General features: G+C 37.1%; 3 protein-coding genes across 3 annotated transcripts; all 3 read left to right on the forward strand.

Moving 5' to 3' along the window:
• Window positions 1-424: 424 nt before the first annotated feature.
• LOC113733078 (probable carboxylesterase 8) lies at window positions 425-1,899 on the forward strand. Its single transcript, XM_027259222.2, has one exon. The coding sequence runs from the start codon at window positions 574-576 to the stop codon at window positions 1,627-1,629; it is 1,056 nt and encodes a 351-aa protein (XP_027115023.1). The 5' UTR covers window positions 425-573; the 3' UTR covers window positions 1,630-1,899.
• A 2,234-nt stretch (window positions 1,900-4,133) lies between these two features.
• On the forward strand, window positions 4,134-5,358 carry LOC113733079 (probable carboxylesterase 9). Its single transcript, XM_027259223.2, has one exon. It carries the CDS (start codon window positions 4,239-4,241, stop codon window positions 5,196-5,198), a length of 960 nt encoding a protein of 319 aa, XP_027115024.1. The 5' UTR covers window positions 4,134-4,238; the 3' UTR covers window positions 5,199-5,358.
• A 3,856-nt stretch (window positions 5,359-9,214) lies between these two features.
• LOC113733080 (UTP:RNA uridylyltransferase 1-like) lies at window positions 9,215-16,431 on the forward strand. The gene is made up of 6 exons (XM_027259224.2): window positions 9,215-10,795; window positions 13,384-13,752; window positions 14,007-14,230; window positions 14,318-14,381; window positions 15,339-15,535; window positions 16,046-16,431. Exons 1-6 carry the CDS (start codon window positions 9,506-9,508, stop codon window positions 16,254-16,256), a joined length of 2,355 nt encoding a protein of 784 aa, XP_027115025.2. The 5' UTR covers window positions 9,215-9,505; the 3' UTR covers window positions 16,257-16,431.
• Window positions 16,432-16,949: the final 518 nt, after the last annotated feature.

Below are 16,949 nucleotides of genomic sequence, written 5' to 3' on the forward strand. Positions count from 1 at the left end.
TTTTGCTTTTGTTGCCGGGCAGCAATAGTTTAATACCATATCATTGTCAGAGTCGTAAATGTCCGATTTTTTTTTGGCAATATTCTAAGTAATTAGCTTGTTTTTTCTTGTCCTTCTTATTATTTTTTTTAATTTATAACAAGCTAAAACCGTTAGTAAGAAAAAAGATGTGTAATTCAATTAAAATATGATATAACAAAAGTATATTATTTTTTTTTATTTTTTGAATAAAAAATATAAAAATTAAAATGATCATTTTGCCCTAAAATGGGATTTTTCAGATGCGGTTGACATGACGGACCGAGCATGCATTTTCCGTAGTATTCAATTCTATGCGGTGTATTAATTGGTGCCCCAACTAAGCCAACAGCAACTTAATGAATACTTCTACTAATAATTACACGTTGCTCTTTCAAGTCTCAACTATTTATTCCCTTCCAGGCTTCGACTTCCAAGTTCCAACTCAACTGCCCCAGTCACTTTCAGTCCCCCGTATTCCTCTGACTCTGAGGCTTTTTTTACTCCTCCGTCTTCCCTCTCTCCACCACCACCCTCCTCCCCCTGTAGCTAAACATGTCTGAACAACAAGCCACCACTCCGGAGCTGTCAAGAGAAGATGCCTACAAGTTCCTCAATCTCCTCCCAAATCCAGATGGCTCTTTCACCAGGCTAAACCAGCTCCCAACTTTACCCCCAACCCCAGAAATACCCCCTAATCATCAGGACCTCGCTGCTCCACCACTCTCCCTCTCCAAAGACATCCCTCTCAACCCAAAAACCAACACTTTCATTCGCCTTTTTCGACCCGTAAACCCTCCTCCCAACACTACGCTTGCCATCATCATCTACTTCCACGGTGGCGGATTTGTTCTCCTCAGTGCAACTGATCCAATCTTCCATGGATCATGCAGCACAATGGCTGCTCATGTGCCGGCATTGGTAGCTTCGGTAGAATACCGCCGCGCCCCCGAACACCGCCTTCCGGCAGCCTACGATGATGCCATGGACGCAATCATGTGGGTCAAAGATCAGGCCTCAGGAGGAACGGAAAACGGGTGTGATCCGTGGATGCAAGAATATGCCGATTTTTCCAAGCTTTTCTTGATGGGCAGCAGCGCTGGCGGCAACATGGTCTACCATGCAGCGTTACGTGCGCTGGACGTTGATCTCGCACCGGTGCAGATCTCAGGGCTGATAATGAACGAGCCGTTCTTCGGCGGTGTCCAGCGGTCGGAGTCGGAACTTAGGCAGAAACATGACAAGATTGCCCCTCTCCATGCAACTGATTTGCTATGGTATTTGTCATTACCCGAAGATGCTACTCGTGATCATGAATATTGTAACATAGCGGCTTCCGTCGCGTCCCAGAAGGATAAGATCGGACGGTTGCCGAGGTGTTTGGTTAGAGGTTACGGAGGAGATCCGTTTGTGGATAGGCAGAAAGAGCTGGTGAAGGTGTTGGAGGGCGGTGGAGTGGAGGTGGTGGCAGCGTTCAGTGAAGACGGGTATCATGCAGTGGAAGTTTTTGATCCAAAAATGGCTCAAATTCTGTACGACGACGTCCAGAATTTCGTGACTTTTTCGTCTTCTGCAGCTGAGAATTTGAATCCAGAAAAGTCAGCCATGTAATCAATGGGAGTTATTATGGCCGTTGAGCGAGCCAATACATATACTACTGGTGCTATTATTAATGGTGGCAGCATTAAATATTCTGCTTGTTTTTTCAGCTGGTTGGTCAAGTATGTTTTGATTTTAACACCCTCCTCAATGGGAGTATGTTTTTTTACTTCTCTAATGTGTGTTTAATTTTATCATCAGCCAGTAATGATTTACGTATTGAGTTAATTATCCTGCCTGTACCAACTTGTGCTAAATTATGAATTTCTTGAACTTTTCTGATTTCTCTGATGCAGTAATTAATACTACTGCACAATTACTTGTAGTCAGGTCCGGTGCTTGACTTACAAGTTACTCGTGAGCTGTACATCGTGTCGTTGTTCAAGTCAAAACGCAAGCATGCTCTGCATGCCTAGATCAACAAGAAAACAAATGAATAAGAGGAGACCTTCTTGTTGGCATTTCATCATCACTTCTTGTTGGCATTTTTCTCGATTTTTTTAGGAAAATTATTGTTACGATTTAATATATATGTAAGATAAAAAAATGATTAAAAAATGTATTCAATTTAATATATATGTAAGATAAAAAAATGATTAAAAAATATATTCAAAGAAAACACGTAACAATTTTTCTTTAAAAAATTGCAATCCAAACGCACTTATGTCCCAATAGTTGTTTCGAATCAACGTAAAATTTCTTGGCTTGGCTTCTTGAATCATGTAAGGATCTTTCAAATTGAAATGGGTGCTAAAATAAGAGGGTTCCTATTGTGGCAAACGCTTACTAGTGGATTGTAAATTATTTGGAGATATTTTTACTGTAACACTTTTTGTAATGTGATGTATGTGAGATAAAAAGATAATTGGGAAGATAAAAAGATGTATTGAAAATTGTAATGGTGTTGTAAGCAAATATATTTGGGCAAATAATCTCCTGTCCAAACACACTTTTGTTTGGATAAGAGTTTATTTGGATGATTTATTTGAGATATTTACTGTAGCACTTTTGTGATGTGATGTATGTGAGATAAAAAGGTGGTTGGGAAGATAAAAAGGTGATTGGGATTTGTGAGGCAAAATTTTTTTTTCTAAATTTCCTTTGTCCAAACAAACTCCTAATGTCTTTGGGATTCTTAATCAGTAAGTAGTGGTGAAAAGATCACCTAGAAGTTACAGAGGTGCGAGTACTTTGACAAATACATATCAGCAAAAGAATTTATAGTTGTCATTGAAGTTAAATTAAAAGATTTTCCATTGTTTCTATTCTAATCATATGGTTCTTGATTAATTGGTGCCGTAGTCTAAGGTTGTTATAACATGGTTCATCTCGACACCACCTCCTCATCTTGGTCAACCATGTAGTAGTAATTAGTAAATCTATTGTTGAAATGGTATTTACAATATTGTTGAAATTTCCAGAAGATTGCGGATAAATAGGCGCATATAGTGTTGGTAAAGCAAAAAGAAACACGCTCAATATATGTTGACTCGCATCAAATGATGCGTTCCAGTTGCATTAATGCATCCATCTCGTAAAAGATAAAAGCGTGTTTTTTAAGCCTGTTTTTCATTAGACAAGTTTTTTTTTTTTTTTAATAACCTCTTGTCTACATTAACTCCTAAAAACATTTCAAAAATTTTAAATTACAATTTACACACACTCCAAAATACCCAAAAATACCTAAAACTTTTTCTTCTTTCTTTTCTTCTTCATCCTCCCCACCTCAGACCACCATCGTTGCTTGCACCTTTGTCGGCGTCACTACCCTTTCTCCCCTCTTTTTTTTTCCCCTTCTTTTCCTCTCTTCCTTTCCATATAAAATAAACTGGTATTAGCTCCACCACATGCCATCTAAATGTTTAATTAAGTTGACAAATGGCATAATAGCAACAAATTGAGAAACAAAAGGCGAATATGAAAAACTAATTAGGAAGAGAAAAACGAGGGTGTGTTTGGATTGCAATTTTTTAAAGAAAAATTGTTACGTTGTCCGTGGACAGATTTTTCAATCACCTTTTTATCTCACATATATCAAATTATTACAATATTTTTTTTTCTATAAAAGTCCAGAAAAATGTAATCCAAACAAAGAGCCTTCTACCCGAGTAATTAATAGTGATGCCAAAATTGTAGGATGACACCTTAATAATAATCTAATTTGTTAAATTTACTTGGTTTTTCATTTAATAAATAAAAAGTTTTGAAATTAATATCTTCTACTTATAATTCCTCCCACTTTATCACTTAATCCAACCCTCTCCCAATTTTACTTGGTCTTCAAACCAGCTATGCATGCAGTCTTTCTACACCGAATGAGATGGGCCTTCTGATCTGGATGCTTAGAAAAAGTAAAACCTTTCAAATTAACAGCTCGCTAAAGCCAAGATCCTATTTTACACATGGCCTTACAAGCTTTCACCGCCCCTGGAATCAAGGGTAGCCACATTTTGTCTCAAAAATTTCAAGACACAGGGACCAAAAAAGGTCAAAAAAAAATGTGAACTCTTTCCTGCAACTACCATCTAAAAGGTGAAAACATCAAACGCAAATTGAAGAATCTTTTTTAATATCCTTAACTCCTCCTAATCACTAAAACTCGTCATCTTTAACATTTAACCATGTCCAAGTTTGATCCCTACGAACACCTTAAAGTTGCCTTGAACCCTGATGGTTCTCTCACTCGTTATATTCGGCTTCCTACAACTCCAGCAACAGGTGAAAACACGCAACTTGTAGGGCAATCAGCAGCGAGCAAAGATGTTGTGTTAAGTGAAGAAAAGAAAACTTGGCTCAGGATTTATCGTCCGGCCAAATTGCCTTCCAATGACAAATCAATTGCCAGACTTCCAATCATCATATATTTTCATGCTGGTGGATGGATTCAAATGAGTGTTGAACAAACCGTGATCCATGAGAGCTGCAACTTGCTCTCTAGTGAGGTCCCGGCCATTGTCGTGGCAGTCGAATTCCGTCTTGCTCCTGAGAGCAGGCTTCCAGCACAATATGAAGATGCGACTGATGCGATTCTCTGGGTTAAAGATCAAGCTGTCAATGAAAATGGAGATCGATGGCTGAAAGAATTTGGTGACTTCTCCAGATGTTATCTGTACGGGGTGAGTTGTGGAGCAAACATTGCTTTTAATGCTGCATTGCGAGTTCAGGATATGAAATTGGAGCCCGTGGCCATTGCTGGCCTAATCATGAACCAACCCTTTTTCGGTGGGAAGCAAAGAACAAAATCTGAGTTGAAGCTTGCGACTGATCCCTACTTTCCTTTGCCGGTGATAGATCTTCTCTGGGAGCTTGCATTGCCGAAGGGGACCGATCGTGACCATAGGTACTGTAATCCATTTGTTGATGGTGCATATAAAGAGAAAATCAAATCTCTCGGAAGATGTTTGGTGATTGGTTTTGGAGGTGACCCTTTAATTGAAAGACAACAAGATTTTGTGCAAATGTTGGTATTGCAAGGAGTCTTAGTTGAAGCTCGATTTGATGACGTTGGATTCCATGGAATTGATATGATCGATACCCGCAGGGCTGCAGCTATAATCAACTTTATCAAAGAATTTGTGTGACTTTTCTATTCTCTTTATTCACTCCATCAATTTGTACTTGGATTACTAGGTAGGGTTGCTGTCATTTTCCTAGAAAATCAGCTGCATGCATGCAAAGATATTCTTGGCTATTGGGCACTTGATCTTGTTAATTAACTTATATAGCTGCTGTTTGGCTGAATTATTTCACAAAATCTTGGCTAATAGTAGTATTAGTTAATGATCACCATTCCTCGATTCATGCATAGCTATCAATTTGACATAGTTTTGCCTTCTGGATTGAGTCAGTTTAATTTAGTTTATAGTTGCGCATGACATAATAATGTGTTTCACCTCTACCGCGATCATCTAATATTTTTTAATGATGACTTTAAAGGATCATCATATTTTCATATAGACATGTGAATGGATCGAGTCTTACGCAAATTCAGATGTAACTCAAACCCTCCTTATTTTTATTGGGGTTTGAGGCTGATTTTCGAAATCTAAACTCAAAAAAAAAAAAAAAAGAGATTTATGAATCTAAGTAGGATTTGCATTCATATAATTCAAGATGAGATCTAGTTTTACCCAAATCAATGGATTGGTATTAAATTAACTAAATAATGCAATAGATGAGGGGCAATAGTGATATCACATTACCTTCTCTCTCCTAATATCATATTTTAGTTACTAATTGGATCTAGATGTTATAAGATAATGAATTACAAGATTGGTATAATTTTTAAAATCTTAAGGGAGGTCAGTGAAATAATCAGAAACTTCGTGAGAGGTTTTTGAAATTATTCAAAAATACAATAAGTTGTAGTATTTCACACTTTTAGTCACAATTCTTGCCTGCCACTTGAATGTTTATTTAATTATTTTTTAGATATTTATTTTTCTATAAAAACTCTTACAAATAGCAATCCGAACATTCTGGTAACCCCAAAAACATTTTATTGAGGCTATGGCTGTTATTTTTCATATTTTTGTTAAGTAAAGGCATGACCAAAAAACGAAAAAAAAGAAAAGGAAAGGAAAGGAAAGGAAAGAAAAGGGTTTTTTCCTATGGAAACATCGAAAAACATAAAGCAAACTGGCTGACAAGGACTACTTTCGGATATTCCTCTGCCAGTGTGAAATCTCCTCCTCCGTTTTATGAGAGCATAGAAAAGGGAAAAGCATGAAAGGACGGTAGTGAAAAGTGGAACCAAGTTTCTCACATGGAAGTGATGGAACAGACACTTCTCCACTAGTTAAGTCTGTCAAAGGCTATTGTGGAGACTTCATGGCTAAGTCAAGCAAAACTTCATGGTTAAGCCAAGCATCATCAATGAATTTGATATGAAGCTCTTTGATAAACCGCCGGCTGCTATCAGGAACTTGTTTTGTTGGGAGCTGATATTATGGGCCAAGCTTGAGGATGGAGCTTCACAAGTTTCATTCTCCATAAGTTTGCCTTTTAGTATAATTAAATTGAAAAATGGTGGAACAAAAGTTTCAATATGAAGTAACTGAATCAAAAAATGATATAATAAAATGTCAAATTATTCATTTATCTTGAAATGGAGTAAAAATACAATTTGTGCTGCCTCGGGTGCACTAGCTGGATATGTGGGTCGGGGGCGCCTGGCTTCCCCTTAGGTGGAATATCTTGCATTTTCATAGTATGATAAATTATAATTTATAAAAGTCCATTAACAATTGATTGCCCTGTTTGGCAAAGTGAGTTTTTGCCAAGTTTGTCTCCTACCAATTTTTTGACAACTTTAATTATAGTAATTTTAAAAAATTTCTTAAAATTTTAAACTACATACTTCAAAGGAAAAATCGTTCAAAACGTCTCTCACATTTTGCAAAATAACTTTTTTCATCCCTTATCTTTAAAAATATAATTTTACGTCTCTTACAAATTCATATTGGTCAAATTTGGTCCCTACTTAGGTTTCCGACTAGTTTTTTGTCGGAATTCACCACGTGCCTTGCACGTGATCATATTTTAAGGTCAAAATTATCAAATCGAATTTTATATAATTCGATTCATAATCCCTCACATTTCATAAAATAAATTTTTTCGTCCCTTACATTTCACAAAATGAATTTTTTCATCCTTCACATTTTTTCAAAATAAATTTTTTCATCCTTTATTGATCATGTGTATGAATAATTTTTTTAAAAATTCATGTATATATCTATTTGATTTCACCTGAATAGTACGAATAGCATATGAAATCAAATAGAGATATATTACATACTATTCGTACTGCTCAAGTGAAATCAAATAGATATATATATATGGGTTTAAAAAAATTGTTAGTTTTTCACTTATATTCATTTTCTTTTACTCGAAATTTGAAAATAAAGAAGGCATTTAATCCTAAATATTATCGAGTGTTTCTATCGAATTAAATTTGGATAGGAAAAGTAAACAAAAGAAAAGTATGACAAAGAGAAATAAGTGGTTGACACTTTAAAATTTTAAGACAATCACAAGGCAAGTAATTCAACTGTTGGTCTTAAAAGTGTTTAATAGAAATTTCAGATTTAAACTGAAATTTGTTAGCATAATTATAGAATTCGAGTTAGGACCCATTAATTAGATGACCTTATTATACAATTCAATAAATAAATTATTACCAAAAGAGAAGATCACAAATATTGAATAGATTCAAATGGTGAAATCATATAAATATATATACGGGTTTCAAACAAAATTATTAGTTTTAAACCCCTATATATATATCTATTGAATAGCATGTGTATAACTACGATTAACATGTTTAGATGAAATCCAATAGAGATAAATTACATGTTATTCATACTGTTCAGATAAAATTAAATAGACATATACGTGGAATAAAACTATTCGTATACATGATCAATGAGGGATGAAAAATTCATTTTTGAAAAATGTGAGGAATATAAACATTCATTTTTTGAAATGTGAGGAACGAAACAATTCATTTTGTAAAATGTTAGGGACGAAAAAATTCATTTTGTGAAATGTGATGGACTATGAATCAAATTATGTAAAAATTTGATTTGACAATTTTATCCTTAAAAAATGATCACATGCAAGTCACGTGGTGGATTCAGACAAAAAACTAGTCGAAAACTTAGGTAGGTACCAAATTTGGTCAATGTGAATTTGTAAGGGATATAAAATTATACTTTTAAAAGTGAGGGACGAAAAAAGTTATCTTGTAAAATGTGAGAAACATTTTGAACGATTTTCCCTACTTCAAAATATCCAAAATTTCTCTTAGGGGAGGGAGAGGTGGCAGGGAAGGAAGAGGAGAGGAGAAGGGGAGAGGGAGAGGGGGAAGACGAGGAGACAGGAAAAAAAAATTTGTTTCTATTGTTGCAACTTTCGGCGGGAGAGGGAGAGGGCGATGGGGAAGACAGAAGAAGAAGATAGAAAAGAAAAGAAAAAAGAAAGAAACAAAAAGAAAAGAGAAAAGAAAAAAAGAAAAGAAAAAAAAGATTTTCATTTAAAATTTTTTTTACGACTTCTAGAGTAAGTTATACTAATAAAGTTACAGGCAAACACTCACAAAACTTATTTGCCAATCTGGCGGATACGAGAAATGCAGCACTAGTTTTATTGTGGGAAATAGTAAGAGGCACTAGCTTGGGTTTATCCTTTGGATTATATTTCCCCATACATTGACAGTTGCTACCTATTGGAGCACTTTTAATTATAATAGGCTTTTCAAGCCTGTGAAAAAAAAATTCAACGGATCTTCTGTTACATTATCTTTATCAATTTCTAACCCACATTCTATTATATTACAATTTATCTTTTATAAATATCATTTTTAACTCTTTTTTTTTAAATCTAATAACTATTAATTGAATAAAAAATAAATATAAAAATTTCAAAAAAATAATATATAATAGAAAATTAAAAAATCTCTTTTTTTTTTGTGTATTTTGATTTTTGAGTATGTTAAATTTTATGTATTATTTAATTAATAGATATTGAATTTTAAAAAAATAAAAAAAAATTAAAACACGATGTTTTGATAGTAGTACTACTTTGACGGTCGCTACTTACTGGAGCACTTTTGATTATACTAAAAGGCTTTTCAAAGACAGAAAAGAAAAGAAACGTTGTAGGAGTGGACGAGTAGAAGTTGATGAGCAGAGGAGCAGAACTCAAATCAAAATGGAGGAGTTCCTCCTCGTAGAAAGGAAACTGCTTCGCAATTTCCTAATCCAATTCTGATCCGATCTGCCCATCCAACTTCACCATCTACCCATCTACCCATGGCGTGTAGTGCTTGCTGCTAGTATTACTGTATCTGCTGCCTCTCCAACTCTTTTAGTCCTCTGCTACTTCAACTATGGCCGGCAGTGGAAGCGAGGCCCCGCCGCCGGTTGACGGCGGAGAATTCCTTCTCCAACTCCTTCAAAAGCCCTCTTACCACCACCACCAGCTTCAGCATGCCCCTTCCCCACAGCCACAACCACAACCACAACTCCCCCCGCCGCCGCCTGCCCAGATTCTTCCTCACGACCCCGCTGTTGCCGCTGTCGGCCGCACCCTCCCCTTCCAACAGCTCTTTAATGGTCCAGTGCCGCCATGGCCTCATCCCCACCACCAGTCTCCACCGCCCTTTGTCCCCCACAGCTACTTCCTCCAAAACCCTAATAGACCCAACCCTGGCCCAAACCCGAACCCGAACCCGAGCCCGAATTCGAATTCGAATTCGAATTTCTCCTCGGCATCTCCGCCGGGCTTCAATCAGGGCAACTTTCAGCAACACAACGTTCAGTTTAACCTCAGCGCAGTGGGGAACGATATTAGAAAATTAGGTAACTTGGGAAATCCTTCCAACCCCAGCTCAGCTTATTCTCAGGACCCAAAAGATATCATTTTTGGGTCTTTGAGGGGTAATGACGTGTTACTGAATGGGAATTTTGGCGAAAACTTGCTAGTATCCCAGCAGGAAAAGAGCAAGTTGGGGGTTTCACTACTGGAGGGGAACGTTGGCAGATTGAATGGTTTTGAAGTTGAATTCCTGGGAAATTCAGTTGACCAGCGAGTTCATTCTAGTGGTTTGAGGGGTTATGGGAATTTCAGAGGTGATACCAGTAGTAGAGGGACTGGGTATTGGGGTTCACAAGGGCCTGATCGGAATGATCATAGGGCAGCAGTACCGCCAGGTTTTATTGGCCAGCAGATGAGTGGGAAGGAGTACGGCAATAGGAAGAAGGGTTTTGAGCATGGTGGGCAGAAGGTTGGGAGTAACTTCGGAGAGTCCAGGTTTCTCAGTGGTAAGAATGAGAAGGAGAGGAGATTTTTGTCAAGGAAAGCGGGAAATGATGGTGATTGTTTGGATGATAGAGGGTTGAGTGTTCAGCTTGATTGCCCTGGTTCTCCTCCAGGAAGTACATTGCAGTCAGTTTCAGCTTCTGATGTTGAGGACCCTATGAGGACATTTCACGAGGAGGATAGTAAGGGTGGGAAAGTATTTGGTAATGGGAGGAGGAAGAATAGCAAAGAAGATGGTCATAATGGTCACGAGGATTTTGATGATTTGGAGGAACAGCTTGTGGATTCTCTGGGCCTTGAAGACGAATCAGATAAGAAAAGTGATAAAAAGAAACGTCACGGTTCTTCTCGCGATAAGGTAATTATGTAATACATATTTCACCATTTTCCTTCTTTAAGTAAGTTGCAATGGATTTGTTCTGGATTTGTTATCTCTAGCATGTACGATTGGCACCTGCTGGTGACAAGCAAGAAAAGGATACTCCTATTTAAAGGAAGATATTGAGTAATTATCCCTGCTATTAGTTGCATCATTAATGTTGAACTATTTGATTAAGTTTGCTTTAAAACAGTATCAACTCCAAGATTTGGAAATTGAGTACTTTATGTAGCACGAAGGTGGTGCAATTACTCGGTTGATCATGACCTTTTGGCTACAACATTGACGAACAAGTAGCTTGGAACTTTCTACGAATTTTCAGCCTAATTTAGAATGAAGTAATTTTTATAGATCTACGTGAGCAGACTATCGGTGCACAGGAAAGAAGTTAAAAACTGGTAACAAATGCTAAAAAGGAGAATGTGAAATATGATGGACGAGGACTCTTATGCTCTGTGGTCTTGGGGAAGATGTGACTTTCGCTTATATTGACCCCACAAACATAAAATCATGCTGCAAATTTATATTTGATAGGGATTTCACTGTTAAACTTCTACATCCCCTGACATCTAGCAACATACATGACTGCTCATGATATCTTAGTTATTTACAAGTGTTAGTTGAATATGGGTTCAAGTCTTCAGTCTCACAAGTCCCGGTCACAATGCAGTTGCCTCAATAAAAGACTTCCACATGGGATGCACTATCCATGTCAGAATCTTTCCTATTTCACAATTGCGATAGGCTAAAACTTATACGGCTCGGCCCTTAATATTTAAGAAAATTAGAAAAATCTAATGCAAAGGATGGATTTTCTTCTGTCTTCTCTCCACCAAGTGCGCAAAAAAATGTGCTTATTTTTCTCGTTCTTTACCATGGATGACCAAAGAACTAGAGAAAGGGCAAAATCCATGAGCATTTTTATTCTTCTGAAAAAATCTCCTAGTGACCAAAGGAAGAGAAGAAATAGGGAAAACCGATGGAATTCATTTAAATATTTTGTACGTGAGTTTTTTTTTTATAAGAAAATCAAATATTTTTTCTTGTTTCTTCTTTTGTAGCGACTGAAAGAAATTTGACAATCTTTGGGATTTAGTTTATAAGCTAACAAATTTAGGGATTCAGGGATAATCTTTCGCGCTTTGCATATTTGCATCGATGTTTGTGGAATTTCTTCATTCCATGTGGTGTTTGGAGGGTTTAGTGTTCCTCGCCTCTAATTTTTTCAATATAGGATGTGGAAATGGTATGTGGATAGTGGATCCAACGTGGAAGTCTTTTATTGAGGTGACTGCATTGCGACCAAGACTTGTGCATCTGAGGATATGAAACCAATTGAATGTGGAGTTGGAAATTTACTCATAAATTAGTGCTTATGTTGCCTAAGGTTAAGATGTAACTTAAGCACGGTTCTTGATATTATATTGGACACATGTATCTTAGCCAATTTAAACTTACATTCCTCAATAAGGTTAGGAATCACCATACGTGGGCCAAATATGGGTCGAAAAGTCACGGCTCCGTTAATGACTATTAGACACGACGAGGCTGGCATTGTGTTAAAATTTCTAGCATATGTATTTGAGAAGTAAATTTCCATCTATCATGAAGCAAAGGCTGACATTGAAAAACTTTTGCTCCGTGAGAAGCATTCACTGACTACATAATGTAAGGTGGATTGAGTCCTGGAATACATTTTCTTGCAAACTAAACGAGTGAAGTGATCTGACAGGTGTTTACTTGATAGAGAGGCTCAGGAATATGCTAGATCAAGGAGATTTGCACCTGATTCCTTCTGGACGTTGATAAATTTCTGATTTACATCTTAGTATCTACAATATGATGCCTGTTCATTAGGGTGCTGAGTTTTTATAGACTAAACTGAGGACATGAACTATTTGTTTGAAGTAAAATATTCTTATGCTATTTATTGAGCAAGATCTGTGCTCCTTTCCAAAAACATGGTACAGAATGTAGTAGGCTGTCAATTGTATTTGGTGATTGACTTGCGCTTGGAACAATCATTCTTGCATCATGAGTTAATGCTTCATTACAATCGCTTGTAGTCTGTGCTCAGCAATTTATCTCTGAAGTATAAGTTGTATAAGTAAAAATTAAAGCTCTTCCTCATCCCATCATCAAGATTTGGTACCTTTTTCCATTTGGTGTCCCGATATGATTTGCAATTTGTTCTTTTTAGGAATCTGAAAGAAAGCAAAATCCGGAAGACGGTTGAAAATTAAATGCAGAAACAACTATTAGTAACTGTCACCCCTGTTTTCTGCCTATCATTCTTAGATGCTGCATTTAATAAGAGATTTCTTAGTGACAGTTCTCGTGATTTGCCCCATGGAACTGTCCAAAAGAAGTGCCTCTGCTGGCAAAGTTCATAAAAGGAGAAAAAATAAATATCATTGGCACTTTGTGGAGTTGATGCTTGAAGTTAACAGTTGGAAACTAATCTTTTCCTATTGACATTGTACTTCTGTGTGTGCACATGATTGGCTTAATTTTTAGTATTTCTTTCCCTTTCCCTGTGAATAATGATGCACATGTTCCATGTTCAGGATTACAGATCTGATAAGAGAGGAAAGTGGCCTCTAGGCCGGAGGATGAGGAAGATGAGAAGTGAGGTCGCATGTCGTGTTGACATAGATGGGCTGAATGCTCCTTTCCTTACGATTTATGAGTCCTTGATACCAGCAGAGGAGGAGAAGGCAAAGCAAAAGCAGTTGTTGACATTATTAGAGAATATTGTCAGTAAAGAATGGCCTGAAGCTCGCTTGGATCTTTATGGATCTTGTGCCAACTCTTTTGGGTTTTCAAAAAGTGACATTGATGTTTGTCTCAGAATTGCTGATGCTAATGTTAAGAAGTCTCAGGTTTTGTTAAAGTTGGCTGACTTGTTGCAGTCAGCCAATCTCCAGAATGTGCAGGTCTGATAGACGTTTTCATGTCTATATTACAAATTGAATTACAGAAGATATGAATTAAGTATATACTTAGATGTCATAATCTGTAGGTATGCTTGAAGTATTAATGTGTTCTGACCCGTTATAAGACGAGGACATATGTACCTGGGTGCTGTATTACATCTGGTTTTTCTGTGCTGCCAATTCTTCACTCTCTCTGGTGAGCACAGACATTAGCATGCATTTTGATTTGGAATTTTATTTGTCTCTTTCTGCAGGCACTAACTCGTGCCAGGGTGCCAATAGTCAAGCTTATGGATCCAGCAACTGGTATCTCTGGTGACATATGTATAAACAATGTATTGGCTGTTGTTAATACAAAACTGCTTCAGGATTATGCACACATAGATGTGAGACTGCGCCAATTAGCCTTTATTGTGAAACACTGGGCCAAGACAAGAGGAGTAAATGAACCTTATCAAGGCACGCTGTCCAGCTATGCGTGAGTTAGCAAAAACTTCTTCCTGAAAGTGTTGTTTAAACCTTTCTCTTTCATGCAAGATCAATTTATTCCAATGTTCGATTCCAGGTATGTCTTAATGTGCATTCATTTCTTACAACAGCGGAGGCCTGCCATTCTTCCTTGCTTACAGGTGTGTTTTGCAAATCCCTGTGAGTATTAGTTTTGCAGTTATCTATTCATCCTGTGATGCGATGGGTTAAGTGTTAAATTTTTGTGATAGAAAGTATTTTCTTCATTTTCTTAGGTTTATGTTCTATGTAGCTCTAAAAGCGGGAAAAAAGGGTAATGACCCTGGGGATGAGATAGATATCTTCCTTATAGCCCCCCCCCCCCCTCCTCTCTCCCCAGGGATTTATCTCTTTCATCATTGGCCTAGAGAAAATTTATCTCATCTTATGTGGATGATCTAGGGACAGAACTTTGGTCTACTCTTGTTTCCAAGTTCTTTCACAAACTATTATCCGAGTCTTTTGCATTTTGTTCTTGTTGTTGACCTTTTTGTTGGCCCCTTTCTTATTTTTTTTGTGAAGACATGAGTGAAGTACTATAATCTTTTCTTTGCTTTCAACTGGATGACTAAAGCTAGTAAATGTTATTCTCATGATATTTTCCCTCCGTGAAACTCTAGAGCAAAACATCTGGTTGGCTGGGTATTTTATCTATGATATTGGATATGATTTTTCAATACCATTTCTGGATGACCAGGGATGTCCTCTCTCTTACAATGCATAAGAGGGCACTCGATTTGGGGTGTATTATGCTGTTTCTTAATGTATATTTACACCAAGAATTTTCCTAAAAGGGAAACATCTAATGGTTGTCCCATTCCTTTTTCCTTGTTTTGTTGGGTTGGGAAGGGGGGTGGGGGTCGGGGCAGGATTATTTGTAGCAATCTGCAGTTTGGTTGAAATTTCATATGCAAAACTGTACTTTTCTTTTTTGCTTTTTTAGGGGATGGAGACCACTGATTCTGTAACTGTAGACAATGTGGAGTTCAGAACAGGATTATTTGTAGCAATCTGCAGTTTGCTTGAAATTTTGTATGCGAACTTGTACTTTGTTTTTAATGCTTTTTTTGCTTTCTTAGGGGATGGAGACCACTTATTCTGAAACTGTAGACAATGTGGAGTGTGCTTATTTTGATCAAGTGGAAAACGTCATTGGCTTTGGATCCCATAACCGGGAGGGTATTGCTAAGTTGGTTTGGGCATTCTTCAGTTATTGGGCCTATTGTCATGATTATGCAGATGATGTCATATCCATTCGTACTGGAACTGTTTTGAGGTAAGATGCACAAATTTCTTTAATTGAAGAGATTGGAGAGGTGCAAATTGAATCTGGTCTAAATATGTTTCTCCAAGTGTAATTTCTCCAACTTGTTAAAAGAATTTGGTTTCTTTATAGTGACTCTCTTGACTTAAGAAGCATCAACTTTATTATTAAAAAAAAGGAAAAACCTTAAACATGAGACATGGGTATGGTGGTCCACTATCCCTTTATACATGGGGATTTTTGTAAAAGACACGATCTGGGATAAATATTTTTAAATAGAATGTTCTCTAGTATCTATTTATTGTCTTTTAATTGTATATTTACACACGTCATCTAATAGCTTATTAATGGTAGAGCAAGTATGCCAAGTGTCTGGTTGGACACATTTAGTTTGACTTCTGATTTTAGGTATCTTCATGATCAAGGGAGGCTGCGTGCTGGATTATTGCACAGCCATCTTGGTGAGTGGTTATTAGCTTTAGATGTCCCTGAATCTGATGGTGTGTTTTTTTTTTTTGACAGCAAGCGCACTAAAGACTGGACTAGGAGGATTGGAAATGACCGGCACTTGATATGCATAGAGGACCCTTTTGAGACATCTCATGATCTTGGCCGAGTGGTTGATAAGTTTAGCATCAATGTTTTGAGGGAGGAGTTTGAACGTGCTGCAGAAATCATGCAGTATGACCCTAATCCTTGTGCGAAACTCTTTGAGCCCTATGTTCCTACTTGATTTCCCTGTTTTTGTTTTGAGAAAGATGTGGATGTAATTATTTTCAACTCATCCAGCTTGTAAATTCTCCTAGCCTTTATTTTGGTTCCAGTTCATAATTGTATGTAGGGTTTTGGCCTGTCGTTAATCTCTCTTGTAAATGACGCTCATAAAGGACCTATTTTGCTTGTATTTTTATCCTGTTGCAGTTGAGCAGACCAGTGGAAATATGTATTGTGTTAACATCATATTCGAAAATCATTAATTTGTACATCAGGGAGGAGAAGTAAATTTACATGGTAAAGTTGTCGATCATGTTTTTACAGACCTGACCATTAATGGTATACGTAAGATTTTCTCCACCCATTCCCTTTGCTTGTATGGAAGGCAAGCCTGTCTCTGACCTAACTCTTGACTAAAAGGGAAAAGAAACCGAACCATTTCTATCTAAACTGCATAGGGTCATCGGGGAAGCAGAGATTTCCAATCAAACGAAAGTAGGAAACGACTGAAAAAGGAAGCCTCCCATCCCATGTGTGCCGTCGAAAGTTCCAAATTGGAAGAAGACTCGTATTTGTGTATCTGAACGTTTAAGCTTACGTAATGCTTTAGTCACATTAATTATTCGTACTTTCTAACCGGGTAACATTGAGCATAAGGTCTCAAATTTTGCTATTTTAGGATTGTTTTTTTTTTTTTGTCAATCGGCAACTT

Source organism: Coffea arabica, chromosome 2e (assembly GCF_036785885.1).
Source record: "Coffea arabica cultivar ET-39 chromosome 2e, Coffea Arabica ET-39 HiFi, whole genome shotgun sequence".
Taxonomy (NCBI): domain Eukaryota; kingdom Viridiplantae; phylum Streptophyta; class Magnoliopsida; order Gentianales; family Rubiaceae; genus Coffea; species Coffea arabica.

Excerpts from the sequence above, each read along its gene's own strand:
- LOC113733078 (XM_027259222.2), top strand. The coding sequence starts at position 574 with ATGTCTGAACAACAAGCCACCACTCCGGAGCTGTCAAGAGAAGATGCC.
- LOC113733080 (XM_027259224.2), top strand. The coding sequence starts at position 9,506 with ATGGCCGGCAGTGGAAGCGAGGCCCCGCCGCCGGTTGACGGCGGAGAA. Across the intron at positions 10,796-13,383 it reads ACGGTTCTTCTCGCGATAAG|GATTACAGATCTGATAAGAG; the intron begins GTAATTATGTAA and ends TTCCATGTTCAG. Across the intron at positions 14,231-14,317 it reads GGCACGCTGTCCAGCTATGC|GTATGTCTTAATGTGCATTC; the intron begins GTGAGTTAGCAA and ends GTTCGATTCCAG.
- LOC113733079 (XM_027259223.2), top strand. The coding sequence starts at position 4,239 with ATGTCCAAGTTTGATCCCTACGAACACCTTAAAGTTGCCTTGAACCCT.